The sequence below is a fragment of the Oncorhynchus mykiss genome, chromosome 7 (assembly GCF_013265735.2).
Source record: "Oncorhynchus mykiss isolate Arlee chromosome 7, USDA_OmykA_1.1, whole genome shotgun sequence".
NCBI classification, from domain to species: Eukaryota; Metazoa; Chordata; class Actinopteri; order Salmoniformes; family Salmonidae; genus Oncorhynchus; species Oncorhynchus mykiss.
In genome coordinates this window covers 90,770,255-90,782,794 of record NC_048571.1, presented here as the reverse complement: position 1 = coordinate 90,782,794, position 12,540 = coordinate 90,770,255, and the positions used below count along the sequence as shown (strand labels likewise).

The 12,540-nt window shown below is 46.1% G+C and overlaps 1 protein-coding gene across 1 annotated transcript in view; it reads right to left on the bottom strand.

The window, feature by feature from the left end:
- cfap92 (cilia and flagella associated protein 92 (putative)) overlaps positions 1–12,540 on the bottom strand; it is a 144,740-nt gene that overhangs the window by 102,609 nt on the left and 29,591 nt on the right. Inside the window, exon 2 of the mRNA XM_036984381.1 lies at positions 4,164–4,381. Coding sequence (XP_036840276.1) covers positions 4,164–4,381 — 218 coding nt within the window. The remainder of the gene's footprint in view (positions 1–4,163; positions 4,382–12,540) is intronic.

The following is a 12,540-nucleotide window of genomic DNA, read 5'->3' as shown; positions in this document are numbered from 1 at the left end:
AGGTATTAACCCAGACTGACAGGTATAGATAGAAAGGTATTAATCCAGACTGACAGGTATAGATAGACAGGTATTAATCCAGACTGACAGGTATAGATAGACAGGTATTAACCCAGACTGACAGGTATAGATAGACAGGTATTAACCCAGACTGACAGGTATTACCCCAGACTGACAGGTAATAACCCAGACGGACAGGTATTAACCCAGACGGACAGGTATGAACCAAGACGGACAGGTATTAAACCAGACAGGTATTAAACCAGACAGACATGTATTAACCCAGACTGACAGGTATTAACCCAGACTGACAGGTATTACCCCAGACTGACAGGTAATAACCCAGACAGACAGGTATTAACCCAGACTGACAGGCATTGATGGACAGGTATTAACCCAGACTGACAGGTATTACCCCAGACTGACAGGTAATAACCCAGACTGACAGGTAATTACCCAGACTGACAGGTATTACCCCAGACTGACAAGTAATAACCCAGACTGACAGGTATTAATCCAGACTGACAGGTGTAGATAAACAGGTATTACCCCAGACTGACAAGTAATAACCCAGACTGACAGGTAATAACCCAGACTGACAGGTATTAACCCAGACTGACAAGCATAGATAGACTGGTATTAACCATGACTGACAGGTATAGATAGACAGGTATTAACCCAGACTGACAGGTATTAATCCAGACTGACAGGTGTAGATAGACAGGTATTACCCCAGACTGACAAGTAATAACCCAGACTGACAGGTAATAACCCAGACTGAGAGGTATTAACCCAGACTGACAGGCATAAATAGACTGGTATTAACCCAAACTGACAGGTATAGATAGACAGGTATTAACCCAGACTGACAGGTATTACCTCAGACTGACAGGTAATAACCCAGACTGACAGGTATTAATCCAGACTGACAGGTGTAGATAGACAGGTATTACCCCAGACTGACAGGCATAGATAGACAGGTATTAATCCAGACTGACAGGTATAGATCGACAGGTATTACCCCAGACTGACAGGTGTAGATAGACAGGTATTACCCCAGACGGACAGGTATAGATAGACAGGTATTAACATAGACTGACAGGTATAGATAGACAGGTATTAACCCAGACTGACAGGTATATATAGACAGGTATTAACCCAGGCCGACAGGTATTACCCCAGACTGACAGGTAATAACCCAGACTGACAGGTTTTAACCCAGACTGACAGGTATAGATAGACAGGTATTAACCCAGACTGACAGGTATAGATAGACATGTATTAACCCAGCTAGACAGGTATTACCCCAGACTGACAGGTATTAATCCAAACTGACAGGTATTAACTCAGACTGACAGGTATTAACCCAGACTGACAGATATAGATAGACAGGTATTAACTCAGACTGATAGGTATTAATCCAGACTGACAGGTGTAGATAGACAGGTATTAACCCAGACTGACAGGTATAGATAGACAGGTATTAACCCAGACAGACAGGTATAGATAGACAGATATTAACCCAGACTGACAGGTATTAACCCAGACTGACAGGTGTAGATAGACAGGTATTAACCCAGACTGTCAGGTATAGATAGACAGGTATTACCCCAGACTGAGAGGTATTAACCCAGACTGACAGGTATTAACCCAGACTGACAGGTATTAACCCAGACTGACAGGTACTAACCCAGACTGTCAGGTATAGATAGACAGGTATTAACCCAGACTGACAGGTATTAACCCAGACTGACAGGTATAGATAGACAGATATTAATCCAGACTGACAGGTATAGATAGACAGGTATTAACCCAGACTGTCAGGTATAGATAGACAGGTATTAACCCAGACTGACAGGTATTAACCCAGACTGACAGGTATTAACCCAGACTGACAGGTATAGATAGACAGATATTAATCCAGACTGACAGGTATTACCCCAGAGTGAGAGGTATTAACCCAGACTGACAGGTATTAACCCAGACTGACAGGTTTTGATAGACAGATATTAATCCAGACTGACAGGTGTAGATAGACAGGTATTACCCCAGACTGACAGGCATAGATAGAAAGGTATTAACCCAGACTGACAGGTGTAGATAGACAGGTATTACCCCAGACGGACAGGTATAGATAGACAGGTATTACCCCAGACGGACAGGTATAGATAGACAGGTATTAACCCAGACTGACAGGTATTACCCCAGACTGACAGGTATTACCCCAGACTGACAGGTATTACCCCAGACTGACAGGTATAGATAGACAGGTATTAACATAGACTGACAGGAATAGATAGACAGGTATTTCCCCAGACGGACAGGTATAGATAGACAGGTATTAACATAGACTGACAGGTATAGATAGACAGGTATTAACCCAGACTGACAGGTATTACCCCAGACTGACAGGTATAGATAGACAGGTATTAACCCAGACTGACAGGTATAGATAGACAGGTATTAACCCAGACTGACAGGTATAGATAGACAGGTATTACCCCAGACTGTCAGGTATAGATAGACAGGTATTAACCCAGACTGACAGGTATTACCCCAGACTGACAGGTATTACCCCAGACTGACAGGTATAGATAGACAGGTATTAACATAGACTGACAGGTATAGATAGACAGGTATTTCCCCAGACGGACAGGTATAGATAGACAGGTATTAACATAGACTGACAGGTATAGATAGACAGGTATTAATCCAGACTGACAGGTATAGATAGACAGGTATTAATCCAGACTGACAGGTATAGATAGACAGGTATTAACCCAGACTGACAGGTATAGATAGACAGGTATTACCCCAGACTGACAGGTGTAGATGTAGAGGGCACGTATAGAGGGCACGACAAAGCCTATTCCCCCTCAGGAAACTGAAAAGATTTGGCATGGGTCCTGAGATCCTCAAAAGGTTCTACAGCTGCAACATCGAGAGCTGGTTGCATCACTGCCTGGTACAGCAATTGCTCGGCCTCCGACCGCAAGGCACTATAGAGGGTAGTGCGTACGGCCCAGTACATCACTGGGGCTAAGCTTCCTGCCATCCAGGACCTCTACACCAGGCGGTGTCAGAGGAAGGACGTAAAAATTGTCAAAGACCCCAGCCACCCCAGTCATATACTGTTCTCTCTACTACCACATGGCAAGTGGTACCGGAGTGCCAAGTCTAAGACAAAAAGGCTTCTCAACAGTTTTTACCCCCAAGCCATAAGACTCCTGAACAGGTAACCAGATGGCTACCTGGACTATTTGCATTGTGCCCCCCCCCCCTCTCTTTTACGCTGCTGCTACTCTCTGTTCATCATGTATGCATAGTCACTTTAACCATATCTACATGTATATACTACCTCAATCAGCCTGACTAACAGGTGTCTGTATGTAGCCTCGCTACTTTATGGCCTTGCTACTGTATATAGCCTCTCTACTGTATATAGCCTCTCTACTGTATATAGCCTCTCTACTGTATATAGCCTCTCTACTGTGTATAGCCTCTCTACTGTATATAGCCTCTCTACTGTATATAGCCTCTCTACTGTATATAGCCTATCTACTGTATATAGCCTATCTACTGTATATAGCCTCTCTACTGTATATAGCCTCTCTACTGTATATAGCCTATCTACTGTATATAGCCTATCTACTGTATATAGCCTCTCTACTGTATATAGCCTCTCTACTGTATATAGCCTTCCTCCTCTTATTTTCAAATGTATTTTTACTATTTTATTTCTTTACTTACCTACACACACACACACACACACACACACACACCTTTTTTTCGCACCATTGGTTAGAGCCTGTAAGCATTTCACTGTATTCGGCGCGCGTGACAAATAAACTTTGATTTGATTTGATTGACAGTTAATGGTTAATACATGTCTATCTAAACCAACTCAGCTCAGCTGGCATGGCTTCCTCTGTTACACTCGTACAAAATCTATGCACGCACGCACGTACGCACGCACACACGCGCGCGCACACACACACACACACACACACACACACACACACACACACACACACACACACACACACACACACACACACACACACACAGAACTTCTCAAGTGCATAGCACTGTGATAAGGCCTTCCCAGAGTTCATAATAAATACTTGTCTCAGTTCAGCAGGCTAACACACTGATGGCATTACCTTGGTCTCATTCTCCATGTAGATCTTAGCAGCAAGACCGAACATCACCAGATCTACTTTAACAGGGTCCTGGTCACCAGGCAGCATGTTGTACTCTATACGGTAGTATGTCTGGGCCTTAGGGGCCTCCACCACTCCACCGGACAGAACACGTTTGGGCTTCTTCTTGGCCTTCTCCACTAAGACCATAGCCTCACCTACAGGACAGGGTTCTTCACCTAAAACAGGGAATATAGTTAAACACAAGGCTGTGATATGAATGTATCTCACCTAGGGGACAAAAGGAGGGACAGATAGAGGACAGAGGGGTGATGTATCAATATGGGATAGAGGACAGATAGACGACAGAGGGGTGATGTATCTCTATGGGATAGAGGACAGAGGGGTGATGTATCAATATGGGATAGAGGATAGAGGGGTGATGTATCTGTATGGGATAGAAGACAGAGGGGTGATGTATCAATATGGGATAGAGGACAGATAGAGGACAGAGGGGTGATGTATCTCTATGGGATAGAGGACAGATAGAGGACAGAGGGGTGATGTATCTCTATGGGATAGAGGACAGAGGGGTGATGTATCAATATGGGATAGGGGACAGAGGGGTGATGTATCAATATGGGATAGAGGACAGATAGAGGACAGAGGGGTGATGTATCTCTATGGGATAGAGGACAGAGGGGTGATGTATCTCTATGGGATAGAGGACAGAGGGGTGATGTATCAATATGGGATAGAGGACAGATAGAGGACAGAGGGGTGATGTATCTCTATGGGATAGAGGACAGAGGGGTGATGTATCTCTATGGGATAGAGGACAGATAGAGGACAGAGGGGTGATGTATCTCTATGGGATAGAGGACAGAGGGGTGATGTATCTCTATGGGATAGAGGACAGATAGAGGACAGAGGGGTGATGTATCTCTATGGGAAAGAGGACAGAGGGGTGATGTATCTCTATGGGATAGAGGACAGAGGGTTGATGTATCAATATGGGATAGAGGACACAGGGGTGATGTATCAATATGGGATAGGGGACAGAGGGGTGATGTATCTGCATGGGATAGAGGACAGATAGAGGACAGAGGGGTGATGTATCTCTATGGGAAAGAGGACAGAGGGGTGATGTATCTCTATGGGATAGAGGACAGATAGAGGACAGAGGGGTGATGTATCTCTATGGAATAGAGGACAGAGGGGTGATGTATCTCTATGGGATAGAGGACAGAGGAGTGATGTATCTCTATGGGATAGAGGACATATAGAGGACAGAGGGGTCATGTATCTCTATGGGATAGAGGACAGAGAGGGTGATGTATCTCTATGGGATAGAGGACATATAGAGGACAGAGGGGTCATGTATCTCTATGGGATAGAGGACAGAGGGGTGATGTATCTCTATGGGATAGAGGACATATAGAGGACAGAGGGGTCATGTATCTCTATGGGATAGCGGACAGAGAGGGTGATGTATCTCTATGGGATAGAGGACAGAGAGGTGATGTATCTGTATGGGATAGAGGACAGAGAGGAGAGAGGGGTGATGTATCAATATGGGATAGAGGACAGATAGAGGACATAGAGGGGACAGAGGTGTGATGTATCTCTATGGGATAGAGGACAGAGAGGTGATGTATATCTATGGGATAGAGGACAGATAGAGGACAGAGGGGTTATGTATCTCTATGGGATAGAGGACAGATAGAGGACAGAGGGGTGATGTATCTCCATGGGATAGAGGACAGAAGGGGGATGTATCAATATGGGATAGAGGACAGATAGAGGACAGAGGGGTGATGTATCTCTATGGGATAGAGGACAGAAGGGTGATGTGTCAATATGGGAGAGAGGACAGATAGAGGACAGAGGGGTGATGTATCTCTATGGGATAGAGGACAGAGGGGTGATGTATCTCTATGGGATAGAGGACACAGGGGTGATGTATCAATATGGGATAGGGGACAGAGGGGTGATGTATCTGCATGGGATAGAGGACAGATAGAGGACAGAGGGGTGATGTATCTCTATGGGAAAGAGGACAGAGGGGTGATGTATCTCTATGGGATAGAGGACAGATAGAGGACAGAGGGGTGATGTATCTCTATGGAATAGAGGACAGAGGGGTGATGTATCTCTATGGGATAGAGGACAGAGGAGTGATGTATCTCTATGGGATAGAGGACATATAGAGGACAGAGGGGTCATGTATCTCTATGGGATAGAGGACAGAGAGGGTGATGTATCTCTATGGGATAGAGGACATATAGAGGACAGAGGGGTCATGTATCTCTATGGGATAGAGGACAGAGGGGTGATGTATCTCTATGGGATAGAGGACATATAGAGGACAGAGGGGTCATGTATCTCTATGGGATAGCGGACAGAGAGGGTGATGTATCTCTATGGGATAGAGGACAGAGAGGTGATGTATCTGTATGGGATAGAGGACAGAGAGGAGAGAGGGGTGATGTATCAATATGGGATAGAGGACAGATAGAGGACATAGAGGGGACAGAGGTGTGATGTATCTCTATGGGATAGAGGACAGAGAGGTGATGTATATCTATGGGATAGAGGACAGATAGAGGACAGAGGGGTTATGTATCTCTATGGGATAGAGGACAGATAGAGGACAGAGGGGTGATGTATCTCCATGGGATAGAGGACAGAAGGGGGATGTATCAATATGGGATAGAGGACAGATAGAGGACAGAGGGGTGATGTATCTCTATGGGATAGAGGACAGAAGGGTGATGTGTCAATATGGGAGAGAGGACAGATAGAGGACAGAGGGGTGATGTATCTCTATGGGATAGAGGACAGAGAGGTGATGTATCTGTATGGGATAGAGGACAGAGAGGAGAGAGGGGTGATGTATCAATATGGGATAGAGGACAGATAGAGGACAGAGAGTGGACAGAGGGGTGATGTATCTCTATGGGATAGAGGACAGAGAGGGGACAGAGGGGTGATGTGTCTCTATGGGATAGAGGACAGAGAGGTGATGTATCCCTATGGGATAGAGGACAGATAGAGGACAGAGGGGTGATGTATCTCTATGGGATAGAGAACAGAGGGGTGATGTATCTCTATGGGATAGAGGACAGAGGGGTGATGTATCTCTATGGGATAGAGAACAGAGAGGTGATGTATCTGTATGTGATAGAGGACAGATAGAGGACAGAGGGGTGATGTATCTGTATGGGATAGAGGACAGAGGGGTAATGTATCTGTATGGGATATATAACAGAGGGGTGATGTATCTGTATGGGATAGAGGACAGAGGGGTAATGTATCTGTATGGGATAGAGGACAGAGGGGTAATGTATCTGTATGGGATAGAGGACAGAGGGGTAATGTATCTGTATGGGATAGAGGACAGCGGGGTAATGTATCTGTATGGGATAGAGGACAGAGGGGTAATGTATCTGTATGGGATAGAGGACAGATAGAGGACAGAGGGGTGATGTATCTCTATGGGAAAGAGGACAGAGGGGTGATGTATCTCTATGGGATAGAGGACAGATAGAGGACAGAGGGGTGATGTATCTCTATGGGATAGAGGACAGAGGGGTGATGTATCTCTATGGGATAGAGGACAGAGGGGTGATGTATCTCTATGGGATAGAGGACAGATAGAGGACAGAGGGGTGATGTATCTGTATGGGATAGAGGACAGAGAGGGGACAGAGGGGTGATGTATCTCTATGGGATAGAGGACAAAGGGGTAATGTATCTGTATGGGATAGAGGACAGAGGGGTAATGTATCTGTATGGGATAGAGGACAGAGGGGTAATGTATCTGTATGGGATAGAGGACAGAGGGGTAATGTATCTGTATGGGATAGAGGACAGAGGGGAAATGTATCTGTATGGGATAGAGGACAGAGGGGTAATGTATCTCTATGGGATAGAGGACAGAGGGGTAATGTATCTCTATGGGATAGAGGACAGAGGGGTGATCTATCTCTATGGGATAGAGGACAGATAGAGGACAGAGGGGTGATGTATCTGTATGGGATAGAGGACAGAGAGGGGACAGAGGGGTTATGTATCTCTATGGGATAGAGGACAAAGGGGTGATGTATCTCTATGGGATAGAGGACAGATAGAGGACAGAGGGGTGATGTATCTCTATGGGAAAGAGGACAGATAGAGGACAGAGGGGTGATGTATCTCTATGGGAAAGAGGACAGAGGGGTGATGTATCTCTATGGGATAGAGGAAAGATAGAGGACAGAGGGGTGATGTATCTCTATGGGATAGAGGACAGAGGGGTGATGTATCTCTATGGGATAGAGGACAGAGGGGTGATGTATCTCTATGGGATAGAGGACAGATAGAGGACAGAGGGGTGATGTATCTGTATGGGATAGAGGACAGAGAGGGGACAGAGGGGTGATGTATCTCTATGGGATAGAGGACAAAGGGGTGATGTATCTCTATGGGATAGAGGACAGATAGAGGACAGAGGGGTGATGTATCTCTATGGGAAAGAGGACAGAGGGGTGATGTATCTCTATGGGATAGAGGACAGATAGAGGACAGAGGGGTGATGTATCTCTATGGGATAGAGGACAGAGGGGTGATGTATCTCTATGGGATAGAGGACAGAGGGGTGATGTATCTCTATGGGATAGAGGACAGATAGAGGACAGAGGGGTGATGTATCTGTATGGGATAGAGGACAGAGAGGGGACAGAGGGGTGATGTATCTCTATGGGATAGAGGACAAAGGGGTAATGTATCTGTATGGGATAGAGGACAGAGGGGTAATGTATCTGTATGGGATAGAGGACAGAGGGGTAATGTATCTGTATGGGATAGAGGACAGAGGGGAAATGTATCTGTATGGGATAGAGGACAGAGGGGTAATGGGATAGATGGGATAGAGGACAAAGGGGTGATGTATCTCTATGGGATAGAGGACAGATAGAGGACAGAGGGGTGATGTATCTCTATGGGAAAGAGGACAGAGAGGGGACAGAGGGGTGATGTATATCTATGGGATAGAGGACAGATAGAGGACAGAGGGGTGATGTATCTGTATGGGATAGAGGACAGAGAGGGGACAGAGGGGTGATGTATCTCTATGGGATAGAGGACAAAGGGGTGATGTATCTCTATGGGATAGAGGACAGATAGAGGACAGAGGGGTGATGTATCTGTATGGGATAGAGGACAGAGAGGGGACAGAGGGGTGATGTATATCTATGGGATAGAGGACAGATAGAGGACTGAGGGGTGATGTATCTCTATGGGATAGAGGACAGAGAGGGGACATAGGGGTGATGTATCTCTATGTGATAGAGGACAGATAGAGGACAGAGGGGTGATGTATCTCTATGGGATAGAGGACAGATAGAGGACAGAGAGGGGACAGAGGGATGATGTATCTCTATGGGATAGAGGACAGAGAGGTGATGTATCTCTATGGGATAGAGGACAGAGGGGTGATGTATCTCTATGGGATAGAGGACAGAGAGGTTATGTATAGGTATGGGATAGAGGACAGAGGAGTGATGTATCTGTATGGGATAGAGGACAGAGGGGTGATGTATCTCTATGGAATAGAGGACAGAGGGGTGATGTATCTCTATGGGATAGAGGACAGAGGGGTGATGTATCTCTATGGGATAGAGGACATGTAGAGGACAGAGGGGTGATGTATCTCTATGGGATAGAGGACAGAGAGGGTGATGTATCAATATGGGATAGAGGACAGATAGAGGACATAGAGAGGACAGAGGTCTGATGTATCTCTATGGGATAGAGGACAGAGAGGTGATGTATATCTATGGGATAGAGGACAGAGGGGTGATGTATCTCTATGGGATAGAGGACAGAATGGTGATGTATCAATATGGGATAGAGGACAGATAGAGCACAGAGGGGCGATGTATCTCTATGGGATAGAGGACAGATAGAGGTCAGAGGGGTGATGTGTCTCTATGGGATAGAGGACAGAGAGGTGGTGTATCTCTATGGGATAGAGGACAGAGGGGTGATGTATCTCTATGGGATAGAGGACAGAAAGAGGACAGAGGGGTGATGTGTCTCTATGGGATAGAGGACAGAGAGGTGATGTATCTGTATGGGATAGAGGACAGATAGAGGGGTGATGTATCAATATGGGATAGAGGACAGATAGAGGACATAGAGGGGACAGAGGGGTGATGTGTCTCTATGGGATAGAGGACAGATAGAGGACAGAGGGGTGATGTATCTCTATGGGAAAGAGGACAGAGGGGTGATGTATCTCTATGGGATAGAGGAAAGATAGAGGACAGAGGGGTGATGTATCTCTATGGGATAGAGGACAGAGGGGTGATGTATCTCTATGGGATAGAGGACAGAGGGGTGATGTATCTCTATGGGATAGAGGACAGATAGAGGACAGAGGGGTGATGTATCTGTATGGGATAGAGGACAGAGAGGGGACAGAGGGGTGATGTATCTCTATGGGATAGAGGACAAAGGGGTGATGTATCTCTATGGGATAGAGGACAGATAGAGGACAGAGGGGTGATGTATCTCTATGGGAAAGAGGACAGAGGGGTGATGTATCTCTATGGGATAGAGGACAGATAGAGGACAGAGGGGTGATGTATCTCTATGGGATAGAGGACAGAGGGGTGATGTATCTCTATGGGATAGAGGACAGAGGGGTGATGTATCTCTATGGGATAGAGGACAGATAGAGGACAGAGGGGTGATGTATCTGTATGGGATAGAGGACAGAGAGGGGACAGAGGGGTGATGTATCTCTATGGGATAGAGGACAAAGGGGTAATGTATCTGTATGGGATAGAGGACAGAGGGGTAATGTATCTGTATGGGATAGAGGACAGAGGGGTAATGTATCTGTATGGGATAGAGGACAGAGGGGAAATGTATCTGTATGGGATAGAGGACAGAGGGGTAATGGGATAGATGGGATAGAGGACAAAGGGGTGATGTATCTCTATGGGATAGAGGACAGATAGAGGACAGAGGGGTGATGTATCTCTATGGGAAAGAGGACAGAGAGGGGACAGAGGGGTGATGTATATCTATGGGATAGAGGACAGATAGAGGACAGAGGGGTGATGTATCTGTATGGGATAGAGGACAGAGAGGGGACAGAGGGGTGATGTATCTCTATGGGATAGAGGACAAAGGGGTGATGTATCTCTATGGGATAGAGGACAGATAGAGGACAGAGGGGTGATGTATCTGTATGGGATAGAGGACAGAGAGGGGACAGAGGGGTGATGTATATCTATGGGATAGAGGACAGATAGAGGACTGAGGGGTGATGTATCTCTATGGGATAGAGGACAGAGAGGGGACATAGGGGTGATGTATCTCTATGTGATAGAGGACAGATAGAGGACAGAGGGGTGATGTATCTCTATGGGATAGAGGACAGATAGAGGACAGAGAGGGGACAGAGGGATGATGTATCTCTATGGGATAGAGGACAGAGAGGTGATGTATCTCTATGGGATAGAGGACAGAGGGGTGATGTATCTCTATGGGATAGAGGACAGAGAGGTTATGTATAGGTATGGGATAGAGGACAGAGGAGTGATGTATCTGTATGGGATAGAGGACAGAGGGGTGATGTATCTCTATGGAATAGAGGACAGAGGGGTGATGTATCTCTATGGGATAGAGGACAGAGGGGTGATGTATCTCTATGGGATAGAGGACATGTAGAGGACAGAGGGGTGATGTATCTCTATGGGATAGAGGACAGAGAGGGTGATGTATCAATATGGGATAGAGGACAGATAGAGGACATAGAGAGGACAGAGGTGTGATGTATCTCTATGGGATAGAGGACAGAGAGGTGATGTATATCTATGGGATAGAGGACAGAGGGGTGATGTATCTCTATGGGATAGAGGACAGAATGGTGATGTATCAATATGGGATAGAGGACAGATAGAGCACAGAGGGGCGATGTATCTCTATGGGATAGAGGACAGATAGAGGTCAGAGGGGTGATGTGTCTCTATGGGATAGAGGACAGAGAGGTGGTGTATCTCTATGGGATAGAGGACAGAGGGGTGATGTATCTCTATGGGATAGAGGACAGAAAGAGGACAGAGGGGTGATGTGTCTCTATGGGATAGAGGACAGAGAGGTGATGTATCTGTATGGGATAGAGGACAGATAGAGGGGTGATGTATCAATATGGGATAGAGGACAGATAGAGGACATAGAGGGGACAGAGGGGTGATGTGTCTCTATGGGATAGAGGACAGAGAGGTGGTGTATCTCTATGGGATAGAGGACAGAGGGGTGATGTATCTCTATGGGATAGAGGACAGATAGAGGACAGAGGGGTGATGTATCTGTATGGGATAGAGGACAGAGAGGGGACAGAGGG